This window comes from Phocoena sinus, chromosome 3 (genome assembly GCF_008692025.1).
Source record: "Phocoena sinus isolate mPhoSin1 chromosome 3, mPhoSin1.pri, whole genome shotgun sequence".
NCBI lineage: Eukaryota > Metazoa > Chordata > Mammalia > Artiodactyla > Phocoenidae > Phocoena > Phocoena sinus.
The window spans coordinates 138,238,799-138,260,415 of NC_045765.1; the positions used below are offsets into that span (position 1 = coordinate 138,238,799).

At 42.0% G+C, this 21,617-nt stretch overlaps 1 protein-coding gene across 3 annotated transcripts in view; it reads right to left on the reverse strand.

The window, feature by feature from the left end:
• Positions 1-21,617, reverse strand: part of GHR (growth hormone receptor) — a 160,638-nt gene that overhangs the window by 17,651 nt on the left and 121,370 nt on the right. For 2 of the 3 annotated variants that reach the window (XM_032628300.1, XM_032628299.1), the window contains 3 exons: positions 15,715-15,844; positions 8,787-8,959; positions 4,307-4,485 (listed from right to left, as the gene is read on the reverse strand). In XM_032628300.1, coding sequence (XP_032484191.1) covers positions 4,307-4,485; positions 8,787-8,959; positions 15,715-15,844 — 482 coding nt within the window. The remainder of the gene's footprint in view (positions 1-4,306; positions 4,486-8,786; positions 8,960-15,714; positions 15,845-21,617) is intronic. The other variant, XM_032628301.1, reaches the window with a different exon arrangement.

Below are 21,617 nucleotides of genomic sequence, written 5' to 3' on the forward strand. Positions count from 1 at the left end.
TGTCCTAGAAAAATCATAGTTGTCTTAATTAAACTTTCAAACAATTCTATCAGCTTGCTCTAGAAGGCTTAAAGCCACCTCAAAATAGTTTGCTATTCAAAATTTGTGAAGAAAAGTCACTGGAGGCCTTTGGTAACAACCAACAGGATTCCACAATCCTGAAGGCCAGGATGTTCCTTTACCTTCCCAGGGAAGGGTAGGTGAGGCCATTAGACTTTTAAGACATGTTGCTATCAAAGAGGTTAGACACAACTAATGATGGTGTTTTCCTCCAAGTCACATATTCAAAGCAGGTACACAATATGTGGTTTTCTTGTGTTTTGGGGTAGAACATCTTGTTCCTGTTTATAGAAAATTAGGAACATTCTCTTCTTCAACAGCATGGGTTTTATCACATAAATAAGATTCTCATAATTTGTTTTATTAAGTCAGAGCCTGGGCCTTCAGCTTCTAAAACAAATTTCCCTTCACCTCAGTTAGTTTCTACTCACAAAGTACCTCTTTTTTTCTCCTATGTACACAGAATGGTTAGTTTGCATCTTTTATAGATGCTTAATATATGGAATATTTGTATACCTAAAATGCTTCTGAATATTAAATTCATTTTATTATTTTTCTTAAACTATTTTAAAAAGCCTATGTTTCCATTCTTGAAGCCCTCATTTCTCTGTCACTGTCACCAGTATTATTTCTTTACAGATTTCATTAATAACAAAACCAAAAAGGGACCCTCGGCCATTCGACCCATAGCCCCCTCTCCATCTTCCCTCACCCTTCCACACCAGCCACACCAAACTCAAATTTGCTCACAGGGCTCCTAATACCCGCCCTGCTCCCTGCCACCTTCCTAGGAGGCAAAGCCTATTCTTGGCTAATTCTCCGTGCAAGTACTGCTGATATTCTAAGAAGCCTCTTCTGGCAATTATCCCTACTCCATCCTGCCAGGTAGTACACATATTACTTCTTTTAATTCATTGCTCTAATTTCTATGTTATACTGCAAATTCCCTGGGGGCAAACGATGCCTTCATTTTCTTTACATTTCCAAAGCCCAGCACAATACCAGGTATATAGTGGGTACTCAAGAGATGGCCAACACATTGTGGATAATTCTACGCCACCCATTAAGTCTTAAAAAAAAAATAAAAACCAAAAGAATTCTTAACTTGGTTTAGCAGGTAAATAGTTGTAAGCAACTACATGGTCATTAGAATTACTTTTATATTCAAAATGTGTTTAATAAATTAAAAATGGGCATAGTAATGCCAAATTCAATATTGTCAAATGTAACATGAATTCCTGATACAAGCAACAAACATTAGCCTTTTCCCCCTTGACTTACAACCCTCTCTTCTTTTTATGCTTATGCCTCTTGTTCTCATAACCAAGTAGAATGTAAGTTCTTCAAGAGAGGTCAATTCTATAGATGGGCCCTTGATACTCATGACAATTCTGAGATACCTTGCAAATTACCAAACTTATAAATATCATGAATTTGTAACTTCATTTATAAAAGGTAAGTAAAGTAAAAGTTAATTGACCCCTTTGGACTTACCTGATGAGATTTAGCAGGGGTGCAGTGAAAAGTGCCGCAAAGCCAAGTCGGGATGCAGCCCTGAATGGTCGACCGAGTCCCATGCTCCCACGCATCTGGCTCAGGGTGTGTGATTCCTATCAGTGCCTCGGCTGGGACAGAACTACAGGCCATGGACTTTCTGTGTTCAAACTATCAGCACTCAGTTTGTGTGCTAATGTTCTGATTTACATCTTTGCTTCTTCTAGGTTGTCAAACATTTTTTGTTTCAGGTCTCCTCCACACTCTTAAAAATGATTGAGAATCCTAAAGATTTTGTTTTTTTTGGGTTATACCTTTCACTATTTACCATATTAGAAACTGAAAATGAGAATTTTAAAAATACTAATTTCAAAATTAAAATAATAGATTTTATGTTAACGTTTTTATAAAAATTATTGTACTTTCTGAAAGAATAAAATTATAGTGAGAAAAATGACATTGTTTTACATTTTTGCTAATCTCTTTAATATCTGGCTTAATGGTTGTATTTTTACAACTGTCTCTGAATTAAAACTGCTAGGATGTGTTGTTTTGGTTGAGGTGCATAAATAAAACTTGGTCTCACAGATATATAGTTAGGAAATGGAAGAGATATTTTAATACTCTTTTCAGATGATTGTATATATTCTTCTTTAACACCAACAAGAAAACTCAGTAAGTGGTATTTTCTTAAAGGTTAGTTGCAATGTGGAATCTGAAACTCTATCAATGAATCTTCCATACTTCATTATATTAAAATCCACCATTCCATCTAGTACTTTGAATGGATCATTTCCCCATGTGTGGTTTTGGTTACAGTACGTACTGGTCATTTGGAAAATACTGTTCACTGAGTTATGCAGATTTTCTAAATGTTCACACATTTCACTATACAATATTTTAAAAAAACCTCACTTTTGCTTATATCACCGTTGATCTCATTAGGAGATCTTCAAAGGTTGGGGAAGCTATCAAGCTCACAGCTGCAGATGGCAAGTTTTCCAAAATTCGAATTTAACCGTGAAAGCTCACATTTTCTCCTTGGCAGCAAATACTGTCAATCGTTTTTCTTAAGTGTTAAGTTCACTTTTTCAAGAAATGTTGCCAAATATTTGCCAACTCAAATATGAAAAGCCATCCAGCTGTTTATCAGTTATCCTTTCAAAGTAAAAATGGTATTCCAAGCAAAAAGCAGCTAGTTCTAGCAGGCAACTCAGGTGTTTAAATGCCTTTTCTCAAGATAACCAACCACACCTCAGTATGTAGCTGCAGTGCTTTACGCGTACTTCCCATGTGTCACACAGAAGATTAAAAAGCTACATACTCAGAAGTCGTGATTTAATAAAAGAATATATGCAGCTTCATTGAGAACATTCTTATGTGAAACCACCTCCCCCCAGCCCTGCTCACCGCTTCTTAACCGTGAGTGCACGGTGGTGAAGCATACAGTGACTGTCAGTACGATTTGGAATTACTGCCTTGATCTGTGTTCAGGCAGCAGCAGTGTTTCCACCATTGTGTTTGTACCATCTGTGTAAATCTCGACACAGTGAAAAAAGGAAAGAACATTCTAGTATTATTACGAAAATAGTCTTGAGCTTGTGGACTCCCTGAAAGGGTCCCAGGGACCCTCAGGGGTCCAAAGTTTACACTTTGGGAACTGCTGCCCGGGGGTGCCTAGCACCGTGCCTCGTGCACGGTAGTTATTTCAATACCTGGTTGCTGAACAAATGTTGGGCTGGAGCTTGAATTTAGAAAGCCTTGTTTGACTCAGCATCCGGCCAAGCTTTTCTGCACCAAGTTATGGAACAGGTATCTAAATTAAAATGATTCTGCAAACAGATCCTTGAAGCCCAATATTTAACTGTGCACAGCTGCTCTAAACTTAACTTTCCTCTAATGACAAAACTGGCTTCTTCCTCAGCAGTTCACTGAATGGACAGGGCCCGGTGTCTCAAAATTCTGGGAGTGAGGCTGTGCCGGGCTGCTGGGCACGACCTGGTGACCAGCCAGAAACCACTTGGCTTGGCCAGGCCTGTGGCCGTGGCTAGACTGATTTAGAATTGGTTACATTGGGAGTAGCAAGCATGATAATCCTGGTTTCTTCTTGTTGTGTGCCATGTGGACTTTATCGAAGTGCCCAGTTCCCATACACTTGGCAAGGAAGTGTGGGGTTCAGAGGTCAACCAGTACCATGCCACTTGCTTACATAAAAACCTCTTAGCTTGATTCTCCCTTGAGGTATGTAACAAAACATCCTTCTGATACCTCTAGGGGATCGATTCCCTCCCCCTCTGTTTCCCTCCTGGAGTCACTCAAGAACTTATTTTAATGGGGGTCTGGTGAAGAGTAGCAAGTAAAATCATGGGAGGATATTTAGCCACAGCTCACTGTTGACCTCGATCATAACCCTTCCCATGTTTAGCCACACCCTCAAAGGCAGCTAAGTGGCTAGAGTGCACGATATTGTTCTGAAGTTCAACTGGATACCAATGATGACTGGGGAAATATAGTTTTCCTTTCCTTCCATAGGTTTCTGTATAAAACTCCATGTACGCATTTGCTGTCTTAAAGAATTCCAAGATGATATTTTACTGATTATATCCAGTTTTCTCAAATAAGAAATTAGAGAGCATATAGCATGGGCATGTGGTATTAAGTCAAAAGGAAGTCTATAAATGAGAGGGGGTTGTTAAACTAAAAAGAAGAAAAGTCAAAGCATTTTTAAATGTGAGATGTAATGATATCTTACCATTTTCCACTGGGTCTCATTTACGTCTTTGTATTGCAGTTCATACTCCAGGACTATCCATCCCTTCTGAACATCTGCATTTGGTGGTGGTTCCCATCTCACTTGGATATCTGCATGAATCCCTGTTAAACTGATGTTCAGTAAAGTCCAGTTGAGGCCAATGGGTGGATCTGGTTGCACTGGGCATTTCAACAGAGAATTAGTACACAGACACAGCTCGGTATTAGTGGAATGCTTTCTTCCGAAGAGACTGTTACTTTATACATTTTTATTATTCAAACTCTTAATTCTTCCAATATTCCCACTTTATGGGAGAGTATCATTTTTTTTTAAACATCTTTATTGGAGTATAATTGGTTTACAATGGTGTGTTAGTTTCTGCTTTACAACAAAGTGAATCATTTTTTAACTTAAGGATGATCTGTTTTTAACTTAAAAAAAAAGGCCCCTATAAAAAACTTCTTTTTGAGTTTAAAATCTGATCTGTAGCTATTCTTAAAGATTTGCCATGTTTTACACTTCTTTTGGCTCTGATAGGATTAATACTTTGGGATTTTGGCAAAGGAATTCACTTTAACTCAGAACTGAAGGAAGAGAGAGTCAGAAAGATCTATGGTGTTTAAACATGTCGCTGTTTTGGAACTAGGGGTGGAGAAGTCTCTTTTCTTCCAAGCTCTATGTGACCTGGGGCAAGATCTTTCTTATTTTCTTTCTCATTTCTTGTCTTTGCCACTTCTGTACGGCTACAGAAGCACAATCCTTCCAAACACTCAGTAAATACTCCTTAGCTTGTCTTCCTAGCCACACGTGATCATTTCTTCAGATATAAAATGAAGGCATTACACTGCTCTCTCAAATGGTAATGAATCAGTGTTTTCTGTGTTTTACTTAACTGCACGCTACTGACCACTGTGGAGTTGGATACTACTTTATAAAAAATGAGAAAGTCCCAATTTGACTAATCATGACCACATTTTGCAAATTAAATTGAAGGGATTTGCAAAATAGCTAAGCTGCCCACATCATGAGAGTTATACCTCATCTTTCTGGATTTGTTGGGGACTGATGAATTCTGAAAACCAAAGCTTAACCCTTTACATGACTGAACTATAAAAATGTTTTTAATGCAAAGTTTTCTCCAACTTATTACTCATGTTGCGTCTTACAAATCTTCCTGTCTACTTTAAATAGAGGATATAGAACTGGGTCCTTTTTGAGAAGGCTCAGTACCACCGTTATGAGCATAATAATAACCTCTTCCTTACTTTTATGCTTATTTCAAGGTGCCTTAGTTGACACATTAGGGTGTGAGAAACACCCTGAGATGTTTAAAAAGCACCTGAAACTGAATGCATTCAAAGGCAAGTCTTCTGCCTGAAGCTTGCTCCTCTTCTACCTTCCCTGGTTCTGTTAATGGTGACTCCATTCCTCCAGTTGCTCAGGATAAAAATTCAACTCTTCCCGGACTCATCTTTTTTTTTTTTTTCTTTTTTTGCGGCACGCGGGCCTCTCACTGTTGTGGCCTCTCCCGCTGCGGAGCACAGGCTCCGGATGCGCAGGCTCAGCAGCCATGGCTCACGGGCCCAGCCGCTCCGCGGCATGTGGGATCTTCCCAGACCGGGGCATGAACCTGCATCCCCTGCATCAGCAGGCGGACTCTCAACCACTGCGCCACCAGGGAAGCCCCCGGACTCATCTTTTTTTTCACCATCCCACATTCTGTCAGCTGTACTTTCAAGATATTCTCCCAATCCACCCACTTCTTATCACCTGCATGGCTCTAACCTGGTCCTAGCCATTATCAATTTTTTTTTTTTTTTGCTCCATTAGCCTCCCAACTAGTCTCTTCCTGTGGTCCTTGTCCCCCTTCAGTCTATTCTCAACACAGCCCTCAATACTGTGGACACGGTGGTCATCTCAAGTTAGGTCATATCACTCATCATTTAAAGCCTTCCAAAGGCTTCCTATCTCACTCCAGGTGAAAGCCAAAGTCACACATGGCTTAAAGGGTACCTTAGCCTTGACCCTCTGACCTCTGGGATCTGGTCTATGACCACGCACCTCCTCGCTCTCTGTGTATCCCCCCCGCTACCCCATGCTGTTCCTTGAGAGAGCAAAGGCACGCTCCCGCTTCAAGATCTTTTCCCTTCCTGTGCCCGCTTCCCTCATGAGGACACGTGACTGTTCTCTCATTTCCTTCTTCACTCAAGTGTCGCTGTCTCGGTGAAGCCGTGTCTGATAACGCTACCACTGCAACCTCTCCAGCATGCTTTTCTCCCTCCCGATGTTCTCTCTCTTCGCAGCATGGTCTCTTTCCACCCTCACTGGGAAAATATCCCACTAGGGCAGACGTTTTCTGTCCCCAGCACCTAGAACACTGCCTGGTCTAAGGAAGAGACTCAACGATTGGCTGAATAAACTGAATGAATGACAAATGCCTAAGTAATATATGACTTTAAATCCAAAGACCAGCCCTGTGAGGTCTAGTAGAATACATTCATAATACATGAGGAAGCTGAGGCTTGTGACTGTCATCTTCAGATCTAGGTTCACCTCGGTTCTTTGTTGTCTCTCTCAGCTCCCTCCCTCCCTGCTTTCATGGTAACTCTGCCCGTCATCATCTTTTGCCTTGATTATCACAAAGTCTTCTAATCCCCATACCTCTAGTCTGTGCTATTCCAATCTACCCTCTACACTGCAGCAAGACGAATTCCCCTGAGACAATAGTACCATGCTGTATGGCTTTGAGGTTAAGAGCATGGGCTCTGGAGCTATGCTGCTTAGGTTTGAATCTCAGCTCTGCCTACCAGCTGTCTGACCTTGAGCTAGTCATTGATCCCCTGCTTTGGGGATCAGTTTCATCATCTGTAAAATGGGGATTATAATAGAACCTATCTCACACAGTGATCATACCTGATCGATGGTAAATGCTTTGTAAGTGTTAGCAATAAATATCCTGAGGTCATTTCCCTGCTTAAGCATCCTCAAATGTACCCCTGGGCAGTAAGGTAAAGTCCAAATTCCTCTGTGGGGTACACAAGATCAATTGATGATTTCTCTGGCCAATGAGTCAGGCCTGCCAAACTGCTCCCGAGTCTGTGAACATTCTGTGTTGTCTGTCACTTTTGGAACTTAGTCGCTGTTGGAAGACACAGTCCATCTTGTATAACTGGCAACTCCTGCTGATGCTTTAAGAAGTAACTGAACTAGTCACCATCTCTGTGCAGCCCTTTCTCTACCCTCGGGCCCAGTCAATCATTCACACCTCTGGCCACAACCTTGGCTTGCTGTGCATTCCACACACCCTGAGTCCGGCACCTATGTGCTGTATTACAATTACTTGTTAACCTGCCTGATTTCCCTACTTGACTGCGTCTTACTCGTTTTGTAGCCAACACACCCAGCACAGTGCCCAGCTCATGGCACTTGGCAGGGACAGGGTTAGAACATGGGTCTTGACACAGTGTCTTTCTACTAGCCATTTAGCCACTAGACAGCTACATCTATTGACGTTAGGGCATATGTACCGAATAGTTCCTCTAAACCGTATAATTGGGTTCTCTTTTCTGCTTGGTACAGTTTTCTCAATCTTCTCCCTCAAAGTCAGGCTATCAGATTTACTTGTTTCCATCTGCAACTTCTACCCACACTCTCTCTGTCTCTTCCAGTCTGCTGATGCCTGGGAAACCACACACAAGAACAACACATCTGAGAGAGGCTCCAAGGAATTCCTATAAGCAACAAATGAGCTTTGTGGATAGATCTGAGGCACCAATGTCAGCTACTCATGGTCCTTCTTTGATTCTTTCTATTTAGCTGTTTATACTATTATAGTATAAACATGAATATTCCAATTATGGTTGTTTGTTTTGTTTCATTTCCCCTGTGTCCACATCATGGGCAAGGGATAAGCTGCTTGGAACTTTCACTTCGTTCACTGAGCTGATTACCTCCAGTGTTTGTTTTGAGATCTTATAAACATGTCTTTAAACTGATTTTGGCTGTTCTGTCACTGTAAAATTCCAGAATGATTATGCCTTGTGGTAAAGAAAATCTAGGCCTTTATTATAGCAGTGACAGAGATCAAGGCCAATGTATTTCAGTAGATCAGAATATAATAATCATACCAAATCATTAGGAGAGAAGGAATCTTAAGAGTGCGTTGAGTTTGTCCCTTACGGCGGCGCACAAGAATACAATCCAGCTTTAGAGACCTTCTCAAGGAAAAGACTCCATAAGACTCCTATTCTTTTCTTTACAACATTTACTGCCAGATTTTTTTCATGTTAGAGCCAACCCAAGCTCCCTCTGCCCTTTCTCTCTTGTTCACCAGCTGAGCTCATGCACTGTAAAGGAGACCTCCATCCCTCTACAGAGTGCAACGACACAGTCTTCCTATTTGCATATACTTGGACTTTGCAGCCTTCCCCACTTATTTAATCTAAAGCCATGTCAAATAAAACACAAACCTGTGATTTACCTATTTCCTCAACAGAGAAACACTTTTGATCCACAGTATCACCATTGCTAGTTAGCTTGATACAGTAGGGGATCCAAATGGAGGTATAAGATGAATTAAAGTAACAGCTGTTTTCTCCAGCAGAGACATAATCGGGGCATTCTTTCCATTCTTGAGTCCATTCTTGAGTGCTCCTGAAATGGAGGGTAAAAAAGGATGAATTGTTCCCCCAAATCATGCCATAGCTTGGTGCTTGGCAGTCAGATTCAATAAATTGGGACACGACTATGTTATAAGCAAGTATCTTAGTGGCACCATTTCCAAGAAGTAGCACATCTGTGGATTGATGATCAGTGTCTGTAGACCGATAGAAGGCCATTTGGTACTTCTGCCTATACCAAAAGCATCCCTTCATTGACTGTGTACAATGAGCCAGCTCCTAAATTAAGTGATTTATTGGCAGGTACTTCATTATCCCCATTCTGCCGATGAGGGTTCTCAGCCGGACGAAGGTTTAAAAATGTTCCTTTATTAAAATACTGCAGAGAGTCAACCCCCAAACTATAGAGATTCCCAGAGAATAGCTGATCTTTAAACCTGGGTATTCCCCCAACTTATGGTGGAAGAAACTGAGGGAGCACACTGATGGTGTTCTGCAGGCTGAGTGACATGGAGATTTGGGTGGCCCTGAAGTGGACAATTGGCTACCGTCCTATTCTGAACTGCTGCATCCTGTGTCCATCTCCCCAAAGCTGTCCATTGTTTGGGGGCGATGGTTTCCTGTTGCCTCGAACTCCTTCCCATTCTCCTGATTTTTTTCCCTTAATTCCATGAAGAGCCACGGGAACATTTCAAACATGCTGGACATCCAGGTAACCTTTAAGAAACATGGGAGTCCTAGGATTTTCCCCTCTACTCATAAAAGAGACAAAAGCCATGAACCCAGAAATTTAAAAAATTCTCCAAACTGAGAAAGCATTTTTCTTCTCCATTTTGTAAATAGAAATGGACATTTAATTATAATATCAAAAAAAGGAAAACAAAAATGGGCTGAACTGAATCAATGTGTTTGCCTATCAGTTCCTTTTTTGGTTTCTCTACAAAGAACAAGTTCATCTTTTCCTATATCTTCGATCAGATAAGAACAAACAAAACAAGTCATGAGGGATAGATGGACACATGGAGAACACTGAAGAAATCAGAAAAGCTACATCTCCATATTTAAATTCTCCCATAGAGTTACTCACCTCTATCCCAGTCTACAGAAAGCATCATTTACCCAGATGACTTAGAACAACAGCAGGATGTGTGTCAAAGAAAAAAGAGATGCCAGGAAGTTCACTGTGGGAGGACGTCAGTTTGGGGAAAGGATATTCCCTGATCAGCTGCTAAGGGGACCTGAACAAAAATGCAGAGCAATCAGAAGATCGCTCAGACTCAAGTCCATCCCAGCAGGAACTGAGCAAGCATGTGAGACAATGTCACACAGCTCTCCTCCCATTTCCCATCTGCTTGCCTCACTGAATGGCTGAATTCAGCAAGCCATCACTGGGTGTCTCCAATGCAAGCAGGATGTAAGCATTATAGCTGGCACTAGCACAGTGTGGCTATAATGATTAATAAGACTTGATCACTACCTTCAGGCTAGAAGACGACTCAGAAATTACCATCCAAGTACTTTCTTTTTTTGTCTCCTTTATTCAGTATACTGATATTTCATAAGCATTGATTATATATAAAACACCGTGCCAGATATTATGCGGGATTCATGTGAATTACTCCTGCCTCAGGGGAATGACCGAGAAACCGTATTACAAAGCAGTGTGACTAAGTGTTTACACATAGTACTCACTGGAGTTAGAAGAGGGAATGATTGCTCTGGCTGTTCATGGAAGGCTTCAAGGTGGAGGTGGTGTTTTTAGCAATCTTGAAGATGGGTAAAAGTTTAACAGATGGCAATAGGGAAAGGAAGAGAGGGAACAGAAGGCAATGGAATAATTGGGAAAAACTTTCTTAAATTAGAATTGCTACTTAGGTGGGGTAATTGATTATTTACTTACTCTTCACTAGGCTATCGGCTGAGAAGGGGGTTTATAAGTCAAGGAGACATAAAGCCAGGTCATCTGTGGCTGAGGGAGAAGGGGGTAGGAATGACCTTGTGTCGGCTGAGGCGCTTGGGGCTGGCAGGCCAGACTGTGGAGGTCTGTGAGCATCACCCCAGGGGGGTGGGTGCTGGGCAGCAGTGGACAGCAAGGACCCTGCAGGCTGTGGGAAGGCAGGATGAAGAGCTGGGAGAAGACACATGTTTCCTTCTTTACAGCTGTTTCCCAAGTTTGGCACTAGGAGGAAAGTTGTGTAACATCAGGGGGTCCCTGAGACAGCTGCTTGTCAGCTGTTGGAAAGAACTTGGGATTAACATGGACAGTGAACTGTTGCTTAATTTCTGGTTGAGATTCTCAAAAGCTGCAAACTCTTGGATGAGAGGGAGATTCATCTCCGATGGGAAAATTAAGTGGGTAGAGGGTAGAAGTAAGAATCGTGTGTATGTGTTTAGAATAGGAAAAAGATAAAAAAGGACTATCGATAGGTGGGTCATTGAACTATGGTATGGTTTGTTTTATCTTGGCTTTCAAACAAAATAAGAGTATAGTAAAGACAATGGTTTAAGAGATTGCTCAGTAAGCGAGGCTTCCATATAATAGTAAAGGACATATCAAATGTATTTACCATAATTGACAGTATTAAAGTTACTATTAAAACATTCTAGTGCTTAGCAGGTCTGGATTTGTAATAGGGAGGTTAGCTCTGTGTATTTCACACAGTTTCTCAACTTTGGCTTGTCAGCACCTGGTCCCCATGGGGACTGTATGAAAAACACTGTTTAGATTGTCCCCAACCCATTAGCTCCATGGAACAAACAACTTAAAGCACTTATCTTAAGCGCAATAGATCCGGAAGAGCTAGTTCAAAACACAACTCCCAACCCCCTCCCTCACTAACTGAAGTTGAATTTTATTTTAAATACATATTTAACACTTCTTTTTAAACTATTAAATTTAGAGAAAAAAAAAATGGGGGCTTCCCTGGTGGCGCAGTGGTTGAGAGTCCGCCTGCCAATGCAGGGGATGCGGGTTCGTGCCCCGGTCCGGGAAGATCCCACATGCCGTGGTGTGGCTGGGCCCGTGAGCCATGGCCGCTGAGCCTGTGCTCCGCAACGGGAGAGGCCACAACGGTGAGAAGCCCGTGTACCGCAAAAAAACAAATGGACTCACAAAACCGATGCTCTGTTGCCTGCCTTCACTGGGTTGAATTTCTCTACAGATGACCAAAGCCCGTTTATGGAAGCTACTCCCTACACTTAAGTGCTCTAGGTTTGCTCCCAGACTGGCTTGTGACATACCGGTGAGAACTATACCAAGAGCCTATCAATAAAAATCAGAATAAAGAGCAGAAGAAATGCTTTCCACTTAAAGGTAACCAACTGGAAGAGAAATTAAAAAAAACAACAACAACATCATTTATGTTCTAAGGGCAACTGTTTTCATTATCTCCAGATCATGCGTTTTAGGCTTAAAATTTAACATATTCCTTAAAAAAAGAAAAGAAAGTAAAACTGCTCTTTCTCCTTTCTAATTTCCCCCACCACCTTGCATGGAAAAGAAACTTTCTCTTCAAAAGCTGGGGTAATTTGGGGAGGGGGTTTGGTGGGGTTGGGGGAGAGAGAATCTTTGAGACTGAGTCTTCACATGCCCACTTCTTTGAAAACAAGGCACCTGCAGGCAAAAGGCTGAGAGCAGAGCACGCTGACAGGCTCCTCTTTTTGCCAGGCCTGTGATTTGCATTCTTGCTGAGTCCCCTCCAAGCTCAGAGGCTGAATCGGGCACGGTCTCCGTCACAGGGTGGCACAGACTGTTCTGAATTGGCTGCCTCTTCCCCCAGCTCACCTGGCCAGGAGCAGAGCCGGCCAAGCCTGCAGCTGCCTCTGGGCCCGTGCTCTGGGCCTGACGTGTTTAGATTCCCTTGTGCTTTAGCTACCAAGGCCAGGCCGGGAGTGCATCAGCCCCCTCCTTCTCCTCCCCGCCTCCAGTGCTCTGGCTCTGGATGACATCATGTCACAGTTTTATCTCTGTATCAGGGATGGGGAGTCATGATTCTATAGTCCCAGGAGTTGCCTGGGAACTGAATTCTAAGAAACAATGACAAGAGTCAGAAAATGCATTTGTATTTTCTGCTTTGTGTAAGTGGGTAACATGAAGGCAACACATTTGTACTCTTAATTGGTGCAGTCCTGATAATGTATATTCCTGATACTCCTAATTCCCTTAATTCTCCCCTTTCCAGAGAAACCGGGCTGGGCGCTCATGTTATTTTGGCTAAGATATTCAAAATAGTTAAATGCTTATAGAGAAAACACAAAACACTGATTTTGCCAGTTTGGTAGGCCCTAATTATGAGGTGGTACTTAGGGGGTTTGAGGATGTGACAATTTCTTCCCCTGGGATACCAAACTCTACTAGGACAATAATTGATGACGTCTTTCTGAACAGATCCAAGACTTTCCCCCACCTCATCACACTTTTAGTAGCATCTCTACTGGCACAGGGCTGGGTTTGGACTAGGGATGCTGAAAAGCCTGGGCTGTGCTGAGAAGGCCTGGAGACAAAGGTATGTGGCCCTGATGGATGAGGGTAAGGGCCAAATATATATTGGTGAAGGCTGCATCCTTTTGGATCTTTTTACTCAGGTTCAAATTTGGTGAATATTAGGGTGGTGAAAATCTGTTTTCATAAAGTGGGCCCAACTGCTATTTCTCTCTTTATTTTAGTTAGTTGTGCCAGTATGAATAACTTATTTTGTTTTGATTGAGCTCTAAGCTGCTAAAGCAAAAGTATGAAAACTGAACCTACTAAATCTCTCTTCATTTAACAATAATTTCAGAGGATATTCAAAAGTGTTACCAGACATTTTAGCTTCCTTTCAAAAGTGTTACCAGACATTTTAGCTTCCTGTCCAAATGTATGTATACAAATCAGCTTTGTCAACCGGCCCCTACCTCTCTGCAGTATCAGCCTTGCTGGGAAAAAAAGTGCATTTGGTGCCCAACCGTCTCATCTCTGTGTGCCCTTTGGGGTACATCTGAGCGACCTCTCACACACCTGGAAGGTGACTAAGGCCAGTCCTAGTTGCTAATTCAAAGTATTTATTTGCAAATTAAGCATCCAGCTCTGCATTAAAAATGGTCTTATAGCACATCAATAGTCATAAGCAGTGAAGAATCAAAAATCACTTTTGTAGTCCAGCAATTAGAATTCTATATTATTTTAAATTATTATCCCGCTACCAATAATAAGAATAGCAGCTACCATTTATTCAGTACTTACTATGCTTGTCACCAAGCACAGTGATAAGTGTTTTTCATGGATTAGTGAATAGAACCCTCACAAGAAGCCATGTGGCAAAAAGGTCTATTATCTCCATTTTGCAAATGAGGCGGCTGAATTGTTGACAGACTGACTAATCTGCCCAGCAACATTCTGTGAGCGAGGGCCGGAGCCAGGCTGAAATGCGAGATGGTTGGCCCTGAGCTCATGCCCTTAACTGCCTGCTGCCTCTGCCTTTCCTTTCCCCGCTCCTCTGGGGGATTGAAAGCACCGTCCTTGGACAGATGACCACCACCAGATCAGGGGTCTCCACTCATCTTGCATCTTGGCTTAGGCCTTCCCTGGGGGTTGGGTGGAAAAGAGGAGATGATAGAGTGTTTGAGCCTAAAAATTTAAAAGCAAAAACGTACAACATGAGAGTAAACAGAAATGGAAATCGTGCCAGGTGAGGAGGGGGTAAGAAATAAACGACTCAGGTGGTGATCATGTTGGAAGATCTTTGTTTCACTCTTCCCGTTATTTTACAGGACCATCAGTAAAAATGGAAGAGAGAAGTATCACAGTCCCTCACTGAATGAAACTAATTTAACAGGGACACAGTCTATTTTCTACATAGGAACCAGTCTTTTAAAACACACATCTTTAAAAAAACCCCTATGGCTTCCCACCACAGAGAAAGTAGGCTGTGCCATGGCCTGCAAGGCTCGTCTCAGTTTGGCCCTGCTAACCCTCTGACTTCTCCCCCATTACTCTCCCTGTCTTCCACCTTGTACCATCCGGCCTCCTGCTTTCTCCCTACCTGCCACATCGGCCTCAGGGCCTTTGCACTTGCAATTTCCTCTGTCTGGACAGTCTTTCCCCCAGATACTCACATGGCCTCTCTCACCTCATTTACGTCTCCGCTATAATGCACCACAGAGAGGCCTCTGATGACCTCCTCATTTAAGATGTCACCCGAGCTCCTGACATACACACACACTCATGCACACTCACTTTGTTCACTCCCCCATATGCTCACGCACATTTACACAGACACTCATGCACAAGCACCCCCCCACACTCTCACACATATTCACACGTGCATACTCACCCACCTTCCCACATTCAGGCAGTCACACTTGTACCCACTTTTACACACTCACACACATTCTCGCACTCACAAACATGCTCACTCATACCTTCACACACTCATCCTCAGACACTCGCAAGCACATGCATATATTTACACAGTGCTAACACTCTTTCTGGCTTTACTTTTCTTAACCATGTTGCCAGCTGACATTTAATTTTTTAATTAAAAAAATTTTTCGTCTGTCTTCCCCCACTGGAAACAGATCTCCATGAGACCAGGGACTTTATCTTTTTGTAATCACTACTGTATCTCCAGGGCCTAAAACAGTACCCAACACAGAGTAAGGGCTTAATTAATATCTTTGAATAAATGAATGGGTGAATGTATTTAGGTCATCAAAATAGGTTATTTCCGTTCCTACCACTGCATGTCACTCAATACGTTTTAATGAGAAAATCCGTAGAAGAGAAAAGTCAGAAAGGCATGAAGCCTGCACCTTCTGATATAGAACAGCTGTATGGATCCTGGGCTCTGTAAACCGTGATGAACCCCATCTGTCCAGTGGCATGAAAAAGTCTCTAGTTCAGGTGAACGGCACTTGGTGAATTTAGGCTTCCCGGAAGAATCTGCAGAATAAAAAGAAAAGGCAAGGCATGATATCGGGAGGGTGACAGATGGTCCTAATGAAACACATACTTAAAGCGGTCAAGAACAAGCACTTCTTCCAGAAATGCTGTTTCCTTGGGTCACAGCTCCAGAACTGGTGGCTGCCAGTTATTTCTCTGTCAGTCCCGATTCCAGGGACAAACCATTTTGTCTTTATTTCCGACATTATTTCTTGGGGACTGTTTAAGAAACCAGAGCTAGAGATGAGGATTTGGGCACAGGTAGTTTATTTGGAGGGTGACCCCAGGAAAGGGAAAGAGGGATGTAGGGAAGGGAAAACAGCTAACAAAGTGTCTGCTCTTCGGCTCGTGCCCATAGTGGCTGACAGGGGTCCAACCCCACAGAGGTCCCTCTGAGAAGCTGTGAAAAGTGTGCCTTCCCTGTGTCCTCGACAATGATGGGAGCCCAGGGCGTTTATCCACCAACTCCCATCGGTTGAGGGCTGCCCTGGAGGTGTTAATGCCACTGAACTTCTAGGCTGCACCTGCCCATGGGCTGAGGGTCCTCACCTGACTTCTGAGAAACCTAGGCAGGCACCCGAAGTGTGCCCAGCAATGTGCATGGTGGCAGCTGCCCACCATGGATGGCTGCGTTGGCACCAGTTGGGCCCCAGAGAACCACAGAGGCTTTTCTCTTTTTACAGATGTTTGATAAAGTCACTAATGTTTGCATTCTTTTAAAAGATTCAGCCAGTAAACTCATTAAATAGGTATCATTAAATAGATACCTACTTTCAACAACTTGTGCATATATATACGTGTCAATTCTAATTTGGGAAGTGGAGAAAGACTCCTGTGTGTTAGGATATTAGCCAAGCTCCTCTGCATCTATGAAAACTGCAGCTATGAATGTGCAGCGGGTCTGAGGTAAAACTCATTTTTGTATATCAATTTTCATTATTCTTCTGATTTCCATGGCCATTTTGGAGACTGTGGTCAGTGTTTATGAACCCACTCAGAGCACTGAAGCACTGGAGCCTGTGTAATCTATTACAAATGAAAAAGGTGTATGTTTCTTTAGGCAAGCAACTATTATACAGTAGAGTTCCTGGAAAAGTTCCTTTCTCTATTAGCTGAAGCATGGAAGTATTATCTTTTAGATCCTTCCAGAAAATCAGTGCTAAATAAACCACATTTAAACCACAACTAACATGTTTTAATGCCTGCACGGTTGAGGGGAGGATTGCACATTCTGACTGTTTTTTTGAACAGAATGTGAGAAGAGGAAATACACCAGATTTCCAATTGAGAGATTTGTGATGTAGTCTCAGCTCTGATACTATTTAGCCTTGAACTTCTCAAGTCATTTGGACCTCAGTTTTCTCCATAGAGAGGCTGGAATAGATGAGATCCCAGGTACTTTACAACTTCACTTTTACAATTAAGTGACATATACAACCACTAATAAAAATCTACAGAATCAAAACATAATTTTGGCATTGGAGCCCAAACCACCAGAGAACACCAAATGCAAACACCATCCAGGTTCCTATATTCCCTGTGCAATAAGCCTGCCACATAATGGCAAGAATAATAAACCTAATATGAAAACTTGAAACATGAAGGGAAAAAAAAAAACTTTGCTAGCTGGGGGAAAAACAACTTAAAAAGAATTAATTTGAAACACATTTCTCTTGCTTAAACTTACTATCCTTGTTTATTCTGTTTCCTTTTAACTCCAGATATATAGAAAGCCCCATATTATCCTGCATTCTAAATAAGAAATAGGAAATTCATGGTTGTGGTGCTAATGGGATGAAATACGTGCCCACAGAGGAATCCCGATGTAGGTGCAGGGCAGCAAAGCGACTTTTTTAATGTCTGTCTTTCATTGCCTGCCTTCCTTTCCCTATCTTCCTCCTTTCTTTCTCCTTCCTTGCACCCTCCTTCTCTCCTTCCTTCCTTCTTTCTTTTATGGCTGGGTATGTGCTGCTAGGTGCTGTAGCAGACAGCCTCTCAGATGGCCCCAAGGATCCCTGCCTCCTTCAATCCTCCTTGAAGGATCCCTATCCACAACCTTGAATATTTCCTCCCCTTGAGTAACTTGCCTCGAACCTATGGAATATGATAGCATTGAGGGGATGTCACACCTGTGATTAGGTTACAAAGGATTGTGACTTCTGTCTTGCTACCTGACTTAGTCTCTTGCTGGTTTTGCTGAAGCAAGCTGCCATGTTGGTGAGAACCACAGGGCAAAGAATGGAGGGTGGCCTCTGGTCCACAACCAGCAAGACGTTGAGGCCCTCAGTCTCACAACCCTCCAAGAACTGAGTCCTGGGAAACAACCATGAAAGTGAGCATGGAAGCCGATCCTTCCCCATTTCAGACTTCGGATGAGACCATGGCCCTTGCTGGCACTTTGAGTGACTGTGAGAGAATCTGAGGCAGAGGACCCAGCTGATGGATTAATTTGGAGGATGGATAGGGAAAAATATTACCCATAGTAAATATCTGAAGGCTGTTGATATATTGCTATAATAAACAAATTCAGTATATATCAGAACTTCAGAGCAGTGTTTAAGAATGACATAAACCACTTTTCTTAGCGAATGAATATGTCACAGTGAGTGTGGGAAAGTGGGTGACCTCTCTTCTGGAGGCAAGAAGGACTGTAATACAACTGCTGCTTCTCTCTTGCTCACACACCTCCTGCTTCAGCTCTTATCACTGTGGCTGAAGACATTCAACCTTCCTCAAGTCCAGTTCCTTGGAGTCATGCTCAGGTTTCCCAGGTCTGAGAGGTGCTGGCCTAACCTTAAAATGAGCACCTGTCTATTCGATCTGAAAATCCCAGTAGAAACTTGCTTTGTGTTTCACTATGAAGGCAATAAGTGGTTATCATACACTCTGAGGTCCTCTCTGATGAGCCACACACAGTCATTTCTAGACTAGAAATACTTCCTACTCTCTTGTGATGTTTTTTTAGCCTAAACCTACAGACAGAGTAGTACACTCTTAAAAACATCTCTTAAAAGAATGTTTCAATGGACAAGAGAAGCCACCTTTGGCCCTAAAGTAATTCTTAGAGAAATGAGTATTCCATTCAAGTGGTCCCACATCCTGAAGAAATGTTAATGTGTTAACACTGATCATCATTCAAAAATCTTGACCATAACCTTGGGATTCACTTTTATTCTCTCTTTGGAGCTTTCATTTTGAAAATAAGGATTGTACTGACATATTTACTTTGTTATCATTACTATGTTTTATACATCATGCTACATATTATTACATCATGTTGAATATTTATGTAATCTCCTTTAATACTGCTAACAGTTCTAGAAGGTGGGTACTATTTCCACTTAGACACGGGTGAAACTGGGGTTCCGAGAAGTTAAGTGAGTTGCCTGTGTTTATATTGCTGTTGTTTGCAGAGGTGGGATTAAAACACAAATCCTTGTGATTTCGTCTAAACTCTCAGCACTAGTAAAAAATAGCTTTTTTGTTAGACAATTCTCTACTGCTTCTCAAGAAATTCCCAGAAAGGAAAGACGACCAGCTCAGAGGTGCTCTTAACTAAACTCTCAGAAATCTGTAACCTGGCAAGCCCTAAGAACAGCATTTCCTGTTACTGCACATTGGAATCAACTGAGTTTTAAGAAAATACTGATGCCTTGGTCTACTCCCAGAGGCTTGACCCAATCTGTCAGGGGTGCAGCCTGGGTATTGAGATTTTTTAAACAATAGGTAGCCCAGGTTGAGAGCCAGTGATGTAGAGAAAGTTATACGTAAGCACTGAAAAGTTAGCTTTCCACATTATTAGGTTCTCTGATCAGTTCTAGCAGAGCTGCAGATCAAGAGTGACCTCCTTTGAGCCAAATTCTGGAGGGTGTGGGAAGGATGTGAATTAATTATGACCTTAAAAGAGTATAATAATTGTTCACAATGAACGCTTGGAGAACTACGAGATATTTTCAATATATGTGTGAAATGATACATCTAAATGCTAAACCTGCCCAAATTTCTGATGGGCTATAAACTGGTAATAAGAACTAACTAAGAATAAGTTAAACTGATATTCCTACTGAAATTATTCTCTAGAAATCTTGAAGAGAGTTTTACTAAATTCAAGTTTTGAAAAGTCAATGGAATGATGTTATGTTCAGACCTACGATGACAGAGGGACGGCATCAGAGGGGCTGGGAGGCGCCGCTGGTTGCAGCACACCACCTTTGACAGTGACCGTGCCTGATTTTGTCAGCCAGATTGGCTGGGCCTCCTTTCCTGCCCAGTGGCTCTCCCCTTGGAGGAACGTGATCTTCCTGGGCCGTACACAGACGTCGAACAGCTGTTACATACTGAGATAGTCATCTGCCTTCTTACCTTCCGTTCTCTCACCAGTCATGCTTTTCTATCCTCAACTCATGACAAAGCAGGAACAAAAGCCAAATGAAATCACATACAAGTTCCCAACGTGTGCTTGGGGGTTTGGGGTTAGAAGAGAAGGAAGAAGAGAAGCAATTGAAGTGGGAGGGGAAGGCTGGAAGAAAAGGAGTCTTTGGGAGGAAAGGACAACCTTCTTCTGAGAGCTCCAGGTCGTGGAGGGGAAGGCACTCAGCAGACATTTGCCCTTAAATGTCCAACCTCCACTGCAGCCCCTCGTGTGATTCAACTGCTGTCAACAGTCCTGGCCAGTTATTATCACCCCTGAACAGAGAGGCTGGGGACTTAATACCTTGTGAAGAGACAACCTTGCCCTCTGACCAAAGTCTAACTGAACACAACCAGTTGAGAATTTCCTTTTGAGTTGGGCAGCATAGACAAACAGTAAGGAAAGGAAAGAAAACAAAACAATAGTCCTTAATATAATTAAGAATTAAAACTTGCAAAGACATACTAAAGAAAACAATTTTATAGAATAGATAAATGAACTTCATAAATAAATAAATGGAATGGGCCAAGTGGTTGAACTGTATTTCTAAAATGCTACCTTTTATTTTTTTGTAAAGCCTAAATATTTCCTGGGGCTTCCCAGGGACCAGGTTCTGGACTGAGGGGCACTGCGTTTTGCACAGTGCTTGTAAACACTTAGGTGGAGGGGAAAGAACCCCTTGCCCAGCTTCCTTATGAAGAGTCCTCCCTTATGAAGCTCTGCTTTGAGGCCACACATCCTTCTCCTAAGTACACCTGTCATTTCCAAAGCACTTTTCTATTTGAAGAGCTTCAGGAATTCAGTGATTCCTTTACCTTAGAGCATCTTACACCCCCTTTCACCAAAGGTCTTGTCCTTGATGGATGCTGGCCTGTCAAAATATGGTAAAAGAAATCTGTAAACTTCCTAGTTGATCACTCTTGTCAAAAGTAACTGCCTTATAGATAATATAGTGTCAAAGAACACATCTTTTAAGTCTGGTAGGCTATTTTTTTAACCTATGGAATTGCCAAGTGGTTATGAAACTGCAACTACTTAGTTCATAAAACTATTGGCAGAAAAAGCTTTAATGTTGGAAATTGGCAAAGAATTTAATAAGTATTTTGTATTGGACAATACTGGATATAAGGAATTCACCCTCACAGTTGATTTCCTTTATGGTTCTCTGTGGAATTGAAGAAGGCACAGCTGTAAAGTCTTCTGCTTAGGCACTTAGTGGCTTAGAGTTGGGAACAAGAATTCACAAGATCTCCCCTGAACTACTCATTTCTTTCTTTTTTATTATTTTAAATTAAACTCTAGTATGCTTTAAAAATGGATTCTTGGTGCGTTTAAAACATTGTAAGGTTGACTAAAATAAAG